General features: G+C 33.6%; 2 protein-coding genes across 2 annotated transcripts; both read right to left on the bottom strand.

Annotated features, from left to right (window-relative positions):
* Positions 1 to 6,964: 6,964 nt before the first annotated feature.
* LOC21388381 (protein PLANT CADMIUM RESISTANCE 11) lies at positions 6,965 to 9,793 on the bottom strand. Its single transcript, XM_024172453.1, has 5 exons — positions 9,337 to 9,793; positions 8,607 to 8,670; positions 8,252 to 8,416; positions 7,656 to 7,721; positions 6,965 to 7,523 (listed from the first exon to the last, which is right to left on the bottom strand). Exons 1-5 carry the CDS (start codon positions 9,612 to 9,614, stop codon positions 7,326 to 7,328), a joined length of 771 nt encoding a protein of 256 aa, XP_024028221.1. The 5' UTR covers positions 9,615 to 9,793; the 3' UTR covers positions 6,965 to 7,325.
* A 2,662-nt stretch (positions 9,794 to 12,455) lies between these two features.
* On the bottom strand, positions 12,456 to 14,595 carry LOC21388380 (E3 ubiquitin-protein ligase CSU1). The gene is made up of 2 exons (XM_024172452.1): positions 14,118 to 14,595; positions 12,456 to 13,302 (listed from the first exon to the last, which is right to left on the bottom strand). Exons 1-2 carry the CDS (start codon positions 14,354 to 14,356, stop codon positions 12,627 to 12,629), a joined length of 915 nt encoding a protein of 304 aa, XP_024028220.1. The 5' UTR covers positions 14,357 to 14,595; the 3' UTR covers positions 12,456 to 12,626.
* Positions 14,596 to 15,405: the final 810 nt, after the last annotated feature.

Raw genomic sequence — 15,405 nt, 5'->3', positions numbered from 1 at the left:
CTAAAAAAGGTCTAACTTTTTCCCTTTTTCTCTTTTTTTTTTTTTTTTTCTTCTTCTTCTATATATCAAATCATTAAAATTAGAACTTGAAAATTAATGTATTTATCGTTATTTCAATCTTCAACATTTGATTCCGTCATTGATCAAAATATATGAGGCTAGCAAATTTGGATTAATAATATACATGTTTCCCATTGGATAGAGATGTTTATAAATGACTATGAGGGATCTAGCATCTGAATTATTTAAGTTCCAGTTGTAAGATTCAATGGAGTAGAAACAAAATTCTGGAAGAATTTAGAGAATTATGACAATATGGGGTGTGTGAAACACATGTTGATATATAATTATAAAAGTTCGTTGACCGTTGTTGTTATTATGCATGAATATGCATTCAAGTCAAGTCAGGCGCTGCTTCATGATCATCACATCCATATAATAACATTAAACCTTAAACATTTCAATTTCATAATTATATTTATATAAATAATCTTTGTTATGTGTGTGTGTTTGTGCTTCTACTAATTTCTACCCAACGTGTTTTACTTGCATTCTTACAAAACGAGTTGACTTTTCCCCCCGGTTTTGACTGGCGAGTTTAGCTAGTAAATAATTCTTGTCCTAACTAACCAACATGCTTCGATACAATTACGTAAGGATAAGAATCATGCATTTCCCTTCAAACTTTAATGATTAAATAATCTGCATAAATTCCCTCCAAAATTTAATCCGTTTACAAAGGACAAATATGAGCCTATTTACGCTGTATATCATAAAATCTTAAATGTTTATGACAATTAACTAATGTTAAAACTCAGTATATTATCAAAATAGAATAACATAGAGTTCCCTTTATGAATTGTTAAGCATCCATGGAAGGGCAATATTGTCAAGCATATATTCCTTAGGTAACTAGAGCATGTTATTGTTCTTAGGTAATTATAGAAAGATAACAATTTTATTTAAGAAAAAATAAACTAGCTAGAGCCTAGCAAGTAACATACTTTTTTTTTTTTTTAATAAACACAAGTAATAACATATGGAGGCCTTATGTATAAGTAACATTTTCATTTTGTGGAAAATAAAAAATGGCAGTAATTAATTACCTAAAAATTTTGTTCTTTTTTTTAAAAGAAAATTAAACTACACTGTTTCATGATTGGAAACAATTACATTAATATTTATATATTAGAAAAAAAAAATTTACTAGTTACAAAACTACAAAACAGGAACTTTTAGTTACAACATTTTTGTGTGATTGAATATACTTTTAGTCACAACCTTATGACTCCGATGAATTTTGTCACAAATTTGTGTTGTACTAAAACTTTGCGCCACGGACGTTTTAATCACGAAGCCTTTTTAGTATGACTAGCAATATCATAAAAAATTGTTGAGGCTAATTTCATTTTTTTTTTTTTTTGTGGTGATGTAAGAGGATAAAAAAAATCGTAGCAACTAGTGACAAAGGCAGATACAAAATCGAGTTAGAATAAAAAAGTACGCGTGCAGCATTCATATTGCCAAAATCTAATAGAAATTTGACAGTCCATTTACTAACCGCGTATGAACAAATGCAGATAGACGTACAGTAAAACTTCGGTAAAATAATATTGTTGGGACTGAGAAAAAAATATTATTTTAGTGAGATTATTAATTTATCGATAAATGAATGACTTATTAATTTATTGTTAAATAAATACTTATTAATTTAAGAAGAGGTTTATATTTTAATAATATGTGTCATTTGAGTACATGTATTATTCTTTTGATTAAAACTCATGTATGAGTTATAAATAAATTTTAAAAAAGTGGATGTAGTTATAATTAACATGTTTATATATAGAATTTCAAAAGTTATCATATATATAATAAATGTTATACATGCCCAAAATTAACGTAAGCTCATTGTACATAGAATGATAATACATACATACATAGACATAAAATTGATGTACATAATGTTCAAATTTAATACCTAGAAGAAAAAAGTCCTCAATGTGATGAATTCTATATGTTATTTATTATCATTTTGAGTATTTAATTAATTGTTGATTTATATTTTCATTTGTTTGGGCCCTAAAGGAATTCAAAAAAAAATATTAATTTATGCATTTAGCGAGATTATTAATTTAGTACTTTGGTCCAAGTCGAAACCAAAAAATTTTACTATTTAATCGAGATTATTAATTTATAGACATTTTACTGCATAGTTAAGTTGGGTCAGCACGTGCTTTCACTGAAGTTTTGATTAGGTTCACCTTCTATACATAAAATAGAAACTAATAACTGGATTCCCATTTCCCACCCGGTAATAAAAAACAACGATACATATGCTGCTACTTGTAATGTAATTAATTTTTGAGAGTATTTGTATCATGTAGTCAACCTGTAATGCTTCTGTTAGGGTGCGTTTGATTACAGTGACAGAATGGTAATGGGAATAGTAATGGGAATGAAATTGGAATGCGCTGGAATCATAAACTAATTCCATTGTTTGATTGGAGTTATGGAATCAACACCTGAATGAGGATTATGCTGTTTGGTTGATAATGGAATGGAATTGAAAAAAATTATATTTTGACAAAAATACCCTTGATTAATAATCCTAAATAATTTAATATTTTAATTAATTAAAATAGTAAAAACATAATTTAATTATTGAAAAAAACTTTTTATTTGAAAGATAGTAATTTAAAAACTATATTTTAATTGTAAAAAAAATAATATTTGATATTTTTATGTAATAATAAATTATCACAAGCTTAAATATGATAACTTTTGACATCTACCATTATATGTTCTGTGAAAAATATAATTTTAACCCCTGTCAATATAATTTTTATGCAATATTGTCACACTATAGTTTCTTAATAATTAATGCATACATAAATTTTTAAAAAAAATCAACATCTCATCCCTTGTAAATAATATCACTAAGTCATAACATAATATCACTTATAGTCAATAAAAATAAGCATAAAATCAACATCCACTTATGCCTGCAATCCTACCGTGGTAAAACAAAAAAAAAAAGTGAAAACGAAGATAGTATACTTATGCCTGCAACATCCTACCGTGGCAAGTAAAGCATGAAAAACATGTTTTGAACTTGCCACACTTATGCCTGCAACATCCACGGTTATATATATATATATATATATAATCAATTGAACTACATATATACAATTGAGTGTATACAATAACGTTGGAACAATAAAATTGAGAATTCAATTATCAAATTTCTCTCCTTTTGGACTACACAAAACCGAAATTGGGTGCAACAAATTCAGATAAATAATTAAATTCAGATTTTGCCCAAGTTATGAATCTCCATACGCCAACTACATATATAATTCCAAAATATAGTTATATGCTAAGTGAAGCAAGTTCCTAATTAATACAATTTAATAAAGTGCAGCATAATCCTAATTACTTACAATACCAAAAGAATCGGAGGCTCCTAAATATCACCGGCAAGCAAAGCTCTAGCCCACTCCTCTTTTTCATCACCAGGGATACTAAAAAAGTAAGAAACTAAAGCATCATCTTTTATCATCATCCGAGCTACCTTATGTCATTCAAGTGCGGTAATGGTTGTGGTCCTTTGTAGCTCATCCCTAATCCGGCTATGTTTTTCTGTCATGTCTTCACTGATAGCCCGACTTAAACGTTCACTTGCCTTTTCAATAACACCAGCAAGTAAAGCAGATGATCTTTCAATGGCTTCATAAGCCCCCGAGTCCTTTGTAGTCTTCCTTTTTCTTTTTGACGACCCTTGAGATTGAGCTTGAGTTGGAGGAATAGCAGATGCTTGTGAGAAAGACATTGACTGCGCTTCATCCACAAAGGTAGTATTGTGAATGTCATTGAAAAAATCATTGTCAATATTAATATCATCAGTTGATTCTTTTTCAAGTTCCTTAATTACATCAGCAGCAGCCTCGGCACCCATACCTGTTGCACGATCTTTGCCGAAAACCATACACAAGTCCTCATAGTAGGGAAAAGCCTTGGTCTTAAACGGTAACGCTTCCTTGTGACTCTGAATTTTAATACAATGAAACATTAGCATAATCCTGTCCATACCTGCTTCGAAGTTCATTCATGCCCCAGGACCATTTAAATTATATGTTGACATGGTATGCAAGTTAATAATATTGGACGTGCATAACAACATAACAATGTCCTTAACCATAAAATTGTGACGTGCATGCATGTAATGTCCTTCACCATAAAATTTTCATATCTTAATAGCAATGAAGTGAACAATACATTGCTATAACAATTTCTATGGAAATGCCATCAACAAGGTATGAAGTCGACATCCATATGCGAGAGGCTTCTAAATTGTAGCACCAATTATCACATTGTAGCACCAACTAACAATATGGAAAAAAGTATGCATATAAAAACAAAAGAGAAAGCGTGAATATATAAAAGCAAGGAAAGAAAGACTACCTGGTGCTTCGTAAGCCTTCTGCGGATGGCCTCTTGGGATGGAGATCGAGAGGCAAGTATTTTTTCTCTTGATGAAAAGCCTTAACCACCTTTCTGCAAAACCAATATTCAAAAATACACAAAACTGATCTTCTGCAAAATAATCAATCCAAATTCAACCCAAAAAAATAATAACAAAATCACATTACCGTTTTCCGAGTGGAAAGCCATCACAAATAACATGTATCACAGTTTCTTCTCGCGAATTCAATCCGAAGCAAATAAGGAAAGAAAGAAAGAGAGAAAGGGAAAGTAGAAATCAAGTAGAAATCCAGCAAATCTCTCTCGGATTCGAGCTTATATATATATATATATGTATATGTATATACAACTTGTTTGATTTTTCTATGGTTGGAGAATAACTTGTGTACTCCATTTCAAACGAATCCACAAATCCAGAAATCGAATCTAGAAATCCAGAAATCTGAAATCCACAAATCCAGAAATCGGACAGCCAAATCCGAAATAAAAATCGAACTAAAATCCAAAATCGAATCCACAAATCCAGAAATCGGAGAAAACGGCCAAATTTCAGCGAGCATGAAAACAAATAATCAACCGAGAAAAGGAAATAATCAAACAAATAATCAAAACAGCCAATATTTGAACCATTGCATTATCTCAAATTTCAGAAATCAGAGAAAACGACTCTGCAGAAGCAAGAAGATTCCGAAAAATCCAAAACCAACAGAGAAAAGGAAAAGATTTCAAAAAATGAGAACGAAAATAGGGATTTGATTACGGATCCAGAACGAAAATGAGAGAAGATTTCAAAAAATCAAAACAAACCCAGAACAGAGAGATCTCCAAGAACCACGAAGGAAGAAGAGGGAAGATTGTACCTGCGGTCATTTCTCGTCGTCGGCGTCAACAGTCGATCGACCTTCCGTCCGTCAAGTGTCTGCGCTGGCCTCAGTTAGAGTCGTGGTCGAGGGGAGATGCGGCTAGGGCTCTTTTTCTTTTGATCGGGGACGAGGGGAGACGAGGGGCAAATTGGGTGAAAAAAATAAAATGGCTGAATGGAAAGGCCATTCAAGCCACCCCCCACCTGAATGAGGATTCACTCAAATTGAGTGAATCAGCTTTCCCACGGAAAGCCTTTCCTAGCCAAAATAAAGCAACCAAACAATGGAATTATCAGAATGATGTTTCCTTTCCATTCTATTCCTTCCAACCAAACATGCCATTAGAGTTATCAAATTGATGTTTGTTTCAAAACTCAAGTTGAGAACAAACTTAAATTGAGAACTTCAGTTCTTTATATTAGAAAAAATACTAACAAAAAAATTAAATTTAAATTTTTTATAAGAAAAATACTGTATTAATAAAAATTTGAGTTGTAAAAAGAAATATTCCAGTCCAACAACTCCTCGTACATGACTTTTTTTTCTTTTTTTCCTTTTTTCGGTAGATCACAGGAGTAATATTGAGCGAACACAAACATCTACCATGTCCTGAAATGGGAGAAAGGGAAAATTGATGGGATGTTTAAAAAGGCGTGAATTATGGGAGGACAAAATAGGGGGAGTTTTTCCTTCCGCTGAACTCCCCCCTCCCCTTTCACAACAGATCCTCATCCTCTTCCACAAGAGATTAATTAATTGGATTAGTCGATCACTCCCTCTCAAGAGAGCTCTCTCTCTGTTTTTATGTGACGGGAGAGTTCTCTCCTTCTCACTGAAACTCAAAATAAATCATCTTCTTAATACTAGAGCCGACAATATGGGTCACGACACGACAACACGACTCAAAAACGGTACAAATTTCACAGGTTAGAGTTGAGAAAAAAGAGATTCGGGTCAGAATTTGATCGACCTGAAATTGACACGAAAAACACGGATCAATTTCGGATTAAACCCGCCTAACCCGAACACGACACGAAACTCATAAATAACAAAAAAAATTCATATGTTTTTCATTACATATTTTTTATTTTATTATGAACTTATGTGATATCATGATAGTTATACTCAAAATCTTTACTATTATTTACTTAGTTTCAATAGATGTTATTGTATTTTAGTGTTATGAATTTTAAATTATTTCTAATATGTAAAAAACTAAAAAAAAGTATAAAATTTTCGTGTCAATTTCGGATTCACGGGTCAATTTCGTATCACGAATAATTTCGTATCGTGTCGTGTCAATCTGTAAAGTGGTCGTGTTATGTTTGTGTTGCGATTTTTAAAAAGAAACGATCAAAACACGACACAAACACGACACGTGACACAAATTACCACCCCACAAAAGTACACACCTAGTGATCACCGTTCGTGGTCCACCCTCGTGAACCACCTCACTTCAGCCAGTTAATCCAACGAAACATATTTAATTGAAAAAAAATACAATACTTATAAAAGACTAGAGATGAGATAGAGGGAGAGGCAGCCATCGTGGACCGTACATACAAGGGATCTAATGAGGTCAGTAGAGGGGGATCTTCAACGGCAGATCACAATCGAGGTTAGAATGTGGATAAATACATTTCATTGTATCAGATAAAAACATTGATCACTTGTTCTGACAGTAAACATACTATAGAGAAAGAGGATCGGTTAAAATCCCAAGGTATACAAGTATGTTTTATCTTAGCACATTAGCCACCCAGCATTTTCTTTCAAATCATTTTTAGACCAATCACCCTCCTTTCTCTGAAGATACCAATCCAAAGGTCAATTAGCCAAGGCAATCTTGGACTAGAGAAATTTGACCGATTCGGATACACATCCCTCCCCTTTGAGGAAAAACAATCAATATATATCATTCGGAGCTGTAGCAGCAATTGGTTCTGGAATGAGAAACAACTTCTTAGAACGTCCAACTTCTTAAGTTGAAGAGTGATCATTAGACTCGGCAGTTATTTGTATGCTACAGGTATCAGGAACCATAGGTGAAACAAGAGGAGGTGGTTGTAGCTCATAGAATGCTTTTCTCCCTTCAGCAACGCTCCCTATGCATATCGTATCACCCCGACCGTGCCAAATGCCATCTTGGACATTATTCATTTCTAATGTTCTCGATTCCTGCCCAATTTTAACCACTTATAAGTTTCCAGCATACCACATTATCATCTGCTTTCACTAGTTGAGAAACTGTTCATTCTTAGATTAAAGTGTCATTAAGTTCGGCATGTAATAGATTTTGCAGGAAATTACCTGACATAATGTGCAGCACGGACAGATAAGATGGTAGATGCAATCGTCCAATGAATTATCACTACCCTGATAAGGGGGGGAAAAGAGTAAGAAAACTGAACAAGTGGGGAGGTTTCTCATTAAAATTTTCATCAAGAAAATTCTACGCCATACAGGGTCTTGATACAAGAACAAAACTCGTAAATGGAAGAACAAAACAGAATTTTCCCCGAGTTCAGGCATCATGCAGATCTTTTTTTTTTTTTTTAAAAAAAAAAGAAACAAAATAATCTTTTTAATGAAGAAGAATTATTACACGAAAAGAAAAAGGATAAAAAGCCCTCAAAGAAACAACAACAACAACAAACCAATAAATCTCCCAAAGCTCAACTTATTTTCTCTATTTCAGTAAAACTAACTATGAAATTTTCAGCACCTCTCAATAACGGTTGTTGTTGGGGACAAACATTCAAGAACAGCCATGAAAATTAAGGGGAGGAAAGCAGAAACTCTAAAGTGGTCATAATAGTAAAAGAAAAAAATCTAGCATCTCGGGGGACCAACATAGGATTCAATCAATATAAAAGCACGACGAGCAATATATAAAGAAAGCTCACTCTAATGTTAAATTTCTTTTTCATCTGCGTACGGAAGAACCCCAGATACGTTCCCACTGAAAGCGTGAAAGCGATTGACAAATATAAGAAGCAATTCCGCTTGGTGACAATGAAAGCAATGCAGTTGAGAAGAGCACTAAGGACAAGAATGAAGTGAATAGTTCCCTGCAAATTTAGACAAACGAATTTAATTTCCTGTCGGAGGTTTTATCTGTGGAAAAGTCAATTTTATTAGAAACAACAAACATTCAGATCATGGAGCTGACCCCAATTGGTCCAATTGGATAAGTACACATCTGGTAGCAAAGAATTTCTATTTCTTATTTCGTCAGCTAATATTCCTATGTTATAATACCTGTAAAAAGCAAGAACTAAAACCAGCTCGTCTCATGTTTTTGCCAAATCTGTAGCATGGGCAACTGCAACATCAAATGTGTTTGTTATGGAAACAAGCATAATACGTTCGCAGGATACACGACTACTACAATAACGAAGAAAACCTTCTTCAATCAGAATAACAGAACCATAATTCTGATAATATTAAGTACCCATCCCTCCAAATCAGCAAATAAGAACACTTACAAAATTAGAATCTGAAAAAGTTTTAAAAAAATAATGAAAAAAAGGGAGAAAAAGAAAAAACAAACGGAACATAAACGGCCCACCCAAATTGACCATGAAAATAGCTCAATGACTCCATATCCAAAGATGAACAAATAAAATTTAATTAATTTAGAAAGAAATCAAGCATCCTTTCATTTTTCCAAGTATAACCCCCAAAAAAAAAAAATGAACCTTAAAACAGAGTACTTCATGGAAAAAAAGGGGACAAAGTTTCTGCAAGCATAAATAAATCAGAACTAGAACCGCATAGCGGGTCCCCAGTAATCTACCGTCTCTTGACACCCAAAATTTAATAGCTTTTCCCTGACAAAAAATACTTATCCGGAAAATAATTGTTTTGTACATCTCAAAAAGCAGTCTTTTTGAAGAGGAAAAAACAAAGGGGGGGAAAAAAACAACAAGAAGAAGAAAGCATATGAAGAATAATTGGAAATAAAAAGAAAGAGAGAGAGAGGACCAACCAAGAGGATTCAATGGCGATGCGACGGTCTTCGAAGCAATGGAGAAGTTCGCCTTCCCACATCCTTAGAACTCCTCCAAAATCCCCACTTTCTCCATTTTCATCATCCCCTCCGTCGAGCTTCCTCCAACCCCACTGCGTCTGCAACGCCACAGTCGAGCAGAGCATGTCAAAATCCAGCACCGCCATTCCCTCCAGAAACCTCTCCTCCTCCTCCTCCGCCGCCGCCTCCCCCTCTGCCGCAGCCGCCGCCTTCTCCTGCTTCTCCAAATCCGCCATTACCAAATTAAATCCGCACAAAAAGCAAGCTAGGGTTTTCTTTTCTTTTCCCTCTTCTCTCTCTCTCTCTCTCTCTTCTTTTCGTGTGCGGTTCTGCTTTCGTTTTAATATTAATCAAGTAGTGCGTCTTCTTTTTATGATAATGAATCGAATCCAACTGTATATTAATAAATAAATAAAATTAGTTGTTCTGGTTTTGAAAAATGGTGAACACGATTGTCTGCCGGAGAGAGAAGAGGTTGGTGTGGGGTTGGCGCGTAATAATGGAGACTGGTTGGGACCCACTCGTGACCTTATTTCCCAATTGTGGTTTGAAGACGGCTCACCAATTGCCACGTCAGATCAAATATAGGGAGATTTTTGTGATTTTTATTTTAACCACCGGCCGTTTTAGTTTTACTCGGTTAACGGTAGAGGTTTTTTTGGTAATCAAATCCTAATCCGCCCAACAGAAATATTTCTCAGAAGAAGACGCTAAGAATAGCTCTTCATAAGAAAATGTAGGATTCTAATTACGTAACGAAATCTTTAATTTCCTAAATCCTTAGACCAAATTAGTCAACAATCTTGAATTTTAACGCAGCCACGTACGTTTTTTAAATAAAAAAAAAAAAAAAAAACTCCCAGCCATCTATTCAATTGATTTAAAACATCCAAGAAAAAAAAAAAAATTTCCCGCCGTAATGATATTGATGGTGAATAAAAATTAGAAATAATTTTTTTTTTAAAAATTGTGTTTAGTGAAATTGAGAAAAATTGATCTTCTATTTAGTTCACTAATTTGATGTGTGACTTTATATAGAGCTTTTTACTGTAATTAAAAAATTAGATATAATTATTTTTGATAATTTTTTATTATAATAAAACTTGAATTATAAACTCAACTCAATAAAGTGAACAAGATATAAAATTATCTCATGCATTTTATAAAAAATAAAAATATCCATTTATCTAATCACGCGAAATTTATTCTCAATATGAGATTCAAACAAAATATGCAAAAGATATTGTTTTCCTTCAAAAAAAAAAAAAAAAAAAAAAGGGTTCCACGTGATCTTTTAAAAAAAAAAAAAATCGTCTCACAGAATACTTGAAAACTTTGTTGCAATTACATTCAAATGCACGGCTTCTTATATGTATAGATTTTTTTTTTTTTTGCATTATTAAAATTTTCCCAACTATAACATATGAGGTAAATTTTGTATGATTAGAAAAGTTCTATTATTTTCGAAACTTTCGAAACATAATGCGAACTACGATGGAAATTTTTTGATATTATCTCAAAAGTCAAAAGCTCGCGACCAATACAATTTTAGAACAAACTATAGACTAAAGCCTAATTAACAAAAAAGTTTTTCATCTTTGTTTTCCCCAGATAATGGAGATTACATTTACGAGTCACAAGGAGATAAAAAGATAATATAAGATTGGAATGATTGGCTGACTAATAAAGTTGTCGATATCTTAAGATGGTGGGATTAGTGGGAATGATAATATTATAATATTTTCGAATCAATATTTAGCTTAATTTAAACAAGGAATAGATTGGATAATTGGTTGGCAAAGAACAGCGTGCCGTGGGGTATAACTAGCCCCGGAGCCAACCCATCTAGAGTTGTATACCTAATTCGAGTTGAGATGTAATTTTATGTGATAATTTTTTATTATAGTAAAAAAATTAGATGTGATTATTTTTAAAAATTTTTTACTGTAATAAAATTTAAATTTTAAACTCAAATCGATAAAATAAATATGACCTCTTAATTACTTATATTGCCCAATTTGCTTGTTTATTTTTTCTTTTTTTTTTTCCCGGAATTTTTCATGTTTTTTATTCTCGTGGAGGAGGTTTGACCCAAGCCCGTGAGTGGGGACAACATCAACATGTTGTGGCTCAGTGGATTTTGTTTGGATAAGCTTCTTATTCCAATTAGGCCATCTCATTGACTCATTTCTCAACCAGCCCACGTGCATAAAGTTGCCTTTTTCTATTATTATTGTCAATTTGTTTTTGCTTATGAAATAGGGAATTTGGTTCTCTCTTTTTTAAAAGATTGGTATTCTTTGTTGATTTTGTATTATTTTTTTAATTTAATTTAATTTTTAATTAAATTTAATATAAATTCAACGATTGGTAAGCAGAAAATACCGTTATTTTCAAAAAAATCTCTATAAAATATTGTTATTAGTAAATGTCAATTGTTGTTCCTATTTTCTAATTATAAGCCTCGCTCATTTCACCGATTTAAATTTTCAGTTTTAAATTTTTATAGTAAAAAGCTCTCAGAAAATATCACATCTAACTTTTTCTACTATAGTTAGAAATTTTAAAAAAATGTCATATCTCAACTCGAATTGAAAACTCAAATTCACGAAGTGAACTATGCCATAATGTGCATAAAAAGAAATAAAGGGGGTGCACTGAAGGACAAGCCTCAACTACAAGAGCGATTTGATGAATCAATATAGAATATAGATTATAGTGCTAATATGATGTCACACATAATAGTGTTATTCGTTCATTCAGGGGAAAAGTGATAGTTTTTAATGGTAAATGAAACGAGTTTTCCAGCGTGACGGGTTCTCTAGACGGGAAAAAAAAATGGTGACGACTTGGTTTGTGTAGGGAGTGATTAAATGGATGTAATAAACAGATGTCGGCTATGAAGATCTCACGTAACCTTTAACATATTCCAGCGAAAAAGAAGCAACATTAACTGACCCAAAAAGGAAAATTCCAACTAGGAGTGAGGTGAGGGGCACCTAAAACAAAAGGATCAAAATATTTAAGATACAGAAAACTTGTTTGAGCAACGCCAAATCCATCCTTGCTCTAGTATTTAAGGATGCGTTAAAATTGTCTATCTTATAGTAAAACTTCTTATAGCATTTTGATACAGCTGTGAAACCAATTCAAATCATATCAAAAGAGAGACAAAAAAACCAATTGCGAAACATTTTCTGTTTTTGGCATACTTTGTGTAAAGCGCAGAAGCAAAAAAACCCTGCAGCTCAAGTTTTCATTGCAGGTCTAACCAGGCCCAGACCTGAACCACTCCCCAAATGCTTAAACTCTGTTGCTTCAAGGTGATCTCCGTGGCCAGCAAACCCTGTCCCTCCTTTAGCCAGGTTCACCAAATTCTTCTCCTTACATGGTTTGTTGCACACAAGACAAACCTTGTCAACCGCCACAAACTTGCCGGCACACTTCTTACAGTAAACATGCCCGCAAGAGGTAAGGGCCACAAGTGACAGTGTGTTGGTCAGAGTAACTTTGCAGCTAGGACAAATAAAGCTCTTATCCAGAGAAGAAGATTTCTTCTTGTCATTAGTGTCTTCTGTGAAAATAATAGGAAAAAGGGCCTTTAGTTTGAGCTTCTCCATCCCTTCCGGACATACAGTACTGGTGGAGGGAGCCTCTACTTTAACAGAAGCTTCCGGTGTAGCAGAAGGCAACCAAAATGCTTTCATAGTCCGAAGTGCTTCCTCTTCATAAGAAGTGACCTTCACACTATTTGCCCCATGGAAACCATTCTTATCTCGGCTCAAGTTTCTATCGCTATATTGTGGCACTGCACCGTGGTTTTGCTGATCAAATGCATCAAGCTCTCGAGCTTTCTGCAACATTAACTTCTCTTCTTCCTCATCCTTCTCTTGCTTCTGTTGTATAGCATGCGCAGCTAGCTTCCTGCCAATTTAAAGAACCTTCAGTATGGAATTAACGGGAATTATAAATGACATAATAAATAAAGGCAACCTAGATATATAGAGAATAGGAAACTGAGAATTGAGCTAGTATGTTGTTCAAAGATGCAAACACCCGACAGATAAAATGATTTATGTAAACGTCGTTTCTGTTAACTATCAAATTCCACAATTTCGTTATTCTGCTTTACTCGTTCTTCAATCCAGAAGTGGTCGGTAAAGTCACTTGTCCTACTACCTATTTTCAACTTCTAAGAATCATTCTTAGAGGAGCTGAGCGAAGTATCTTAGGTAAATTTGCAGAACTACGTAAAGTTGACAATATCTTGGGAACTTGGAAGGAAGTTTAATATACTCAGTGCAAAATGCAAATGTGCAATTTGTCAATGGAAGAATTGCTATCTGCATCAACAAAGGATATCTTAAACTTCCTTCCAAATTCAATCTCAAGTCCCCCAACAACCAGTGACAGAAAAACACTACATATCATATTAAACCTCCTTCCAAACTTCAATCTCAATCCCTTCTTTCTTCCCAAAAAAAAAAAAAAAAACCCGACGGAAATCAGTACATAGTATATTTAAACTTCCTTCCCAATCTAAACTCCAATCTCAAGCCTTTTTTCACACACACACAAAAATAATAATTAAAAAAAAAAAAAAGCATTCTTCACTACTGAATACAAATCTATATATATTGAAGAACCCTTTTCTGTGTTCTCAAAATTCAAAACCAAATATTTAAGTAACCAATTGATTGCTTAACCAAGCCATGTAAGTGAGTGAGAGAAATATAAACCTCTGAATATCTTTCTTCTGAGAAAGCAAGCACTCGAGAATGCATTCCTTGCAGAAGACATGGCCTTTCTGGCAAGACATAGGATCGATGAAAGGCTTCAAGCAGAGGCAGCAAGCGTCGAAGGGCTTGATGGAGTCCTTTCCCAGCCTCTCCTTCTGAGTCCCGAATCCCAGCTTTCGCTTCTCATCGTAGGTGAAGAACGCAAGGTCGTTGTTGTTCTTCGAGTGCCTCTGAGGCATATCTCTGTTCCTTTCTTCTGCTTCTCTTTCAGATACCAAAAGAAACCCTAATTCGACCGATCAAAAAGCTCGAGTTCTGATCGATTAGGAGTCCCTAATTCAGAAAACCGATAAGAACCCTAGAAATTTCGAGAGCGAAGATCTTTGTGAGTCGCTAGGTCAAAATCAAATTTAATCGATTTGGGAATTGGCGAACACGATATATCTGAATCTATGACGCCTGGCTCTCCTACTTTAGAAATCTCCTTAGCCGCCATAAACGGCATGTCGGCTGCATTTAAAAGTTTGGCTTTTGTAAACAAACGACATCTCCGTTTTCCGATTAATTTATTACGTATAATTTGCTAACTACATGTCGTTTCATCATTTTGATTTTGCTGTCGTTTCTTATCTTATCTTATCTTATGGATAAGTATTAAGCACGCAGGTAACCTGCCTGCTTTTCCTTTTTGTTTTGTTTTTTTTGTTTTTATGTTTTTTTTTTTTTGGTTTCCCTGCTTTCTTCCGTGTTCTCATGTGTGTTAATAGACAATATACTTTTACTATATTTGAGGTACATCCGATTCCTTTTTCTTGTTTAGAAGCTTCCAAATAGGTTTGCTAGCAAGCTAAAAACTACTTTCCTTCACTTTTTTTTTTTTTTTAAGGGAACCTTCCTTTCCTTTGCAACTTAATATGTCTTCAAATTTACAGTTTATTGCATGCTCCGTGATAATTTGATATCCTAGTGGCAGTTATGATTTAGAATTTTGTACAATAAAAGGAAAAAAAAAAAACTACCTTCCCATTAATCTTATATTATTTGTTTCTTTCATGACAGAATACAATCGGAGATATAAAAAACTACATGAGATTTATAAGTGCGAAAGAATATTATGATTCTGTTCATTTCACCAATTTAAATTTAGAATTTGAGTTTTGTTATAGTAAACGGCTCTCAGAAACAGTCACATCTAATTTTTTTATTACAGTAAAAAATTCTCACATAAAGTCATGTCTTAACATAAATTAAAAATTTAAATCAACGAACTAAACGGACTAACATCACG

The sequence above is a fragment of the Morus notabilis genome, unplaced genomic scaffold (genome assembly GCF_000414095.1).
Source record: "Morus notabilis unplaced genomic scaffold, ASM41409v2 Scaffold2735, whole genome shotgun sequence".
In the NCBI taxonomy this organism is placed as follows: Eukaryota; Viridiplantae; Streptophyta; class Magnoliopsida; order Rosales; family Moraceae; genus Morus; species Morus notabilis.
The sequence above is the reverse complement of the archived record's forward strand: the minus strand, read 5'-3'. Positions and strand labels throughout refer to the sequence as shown.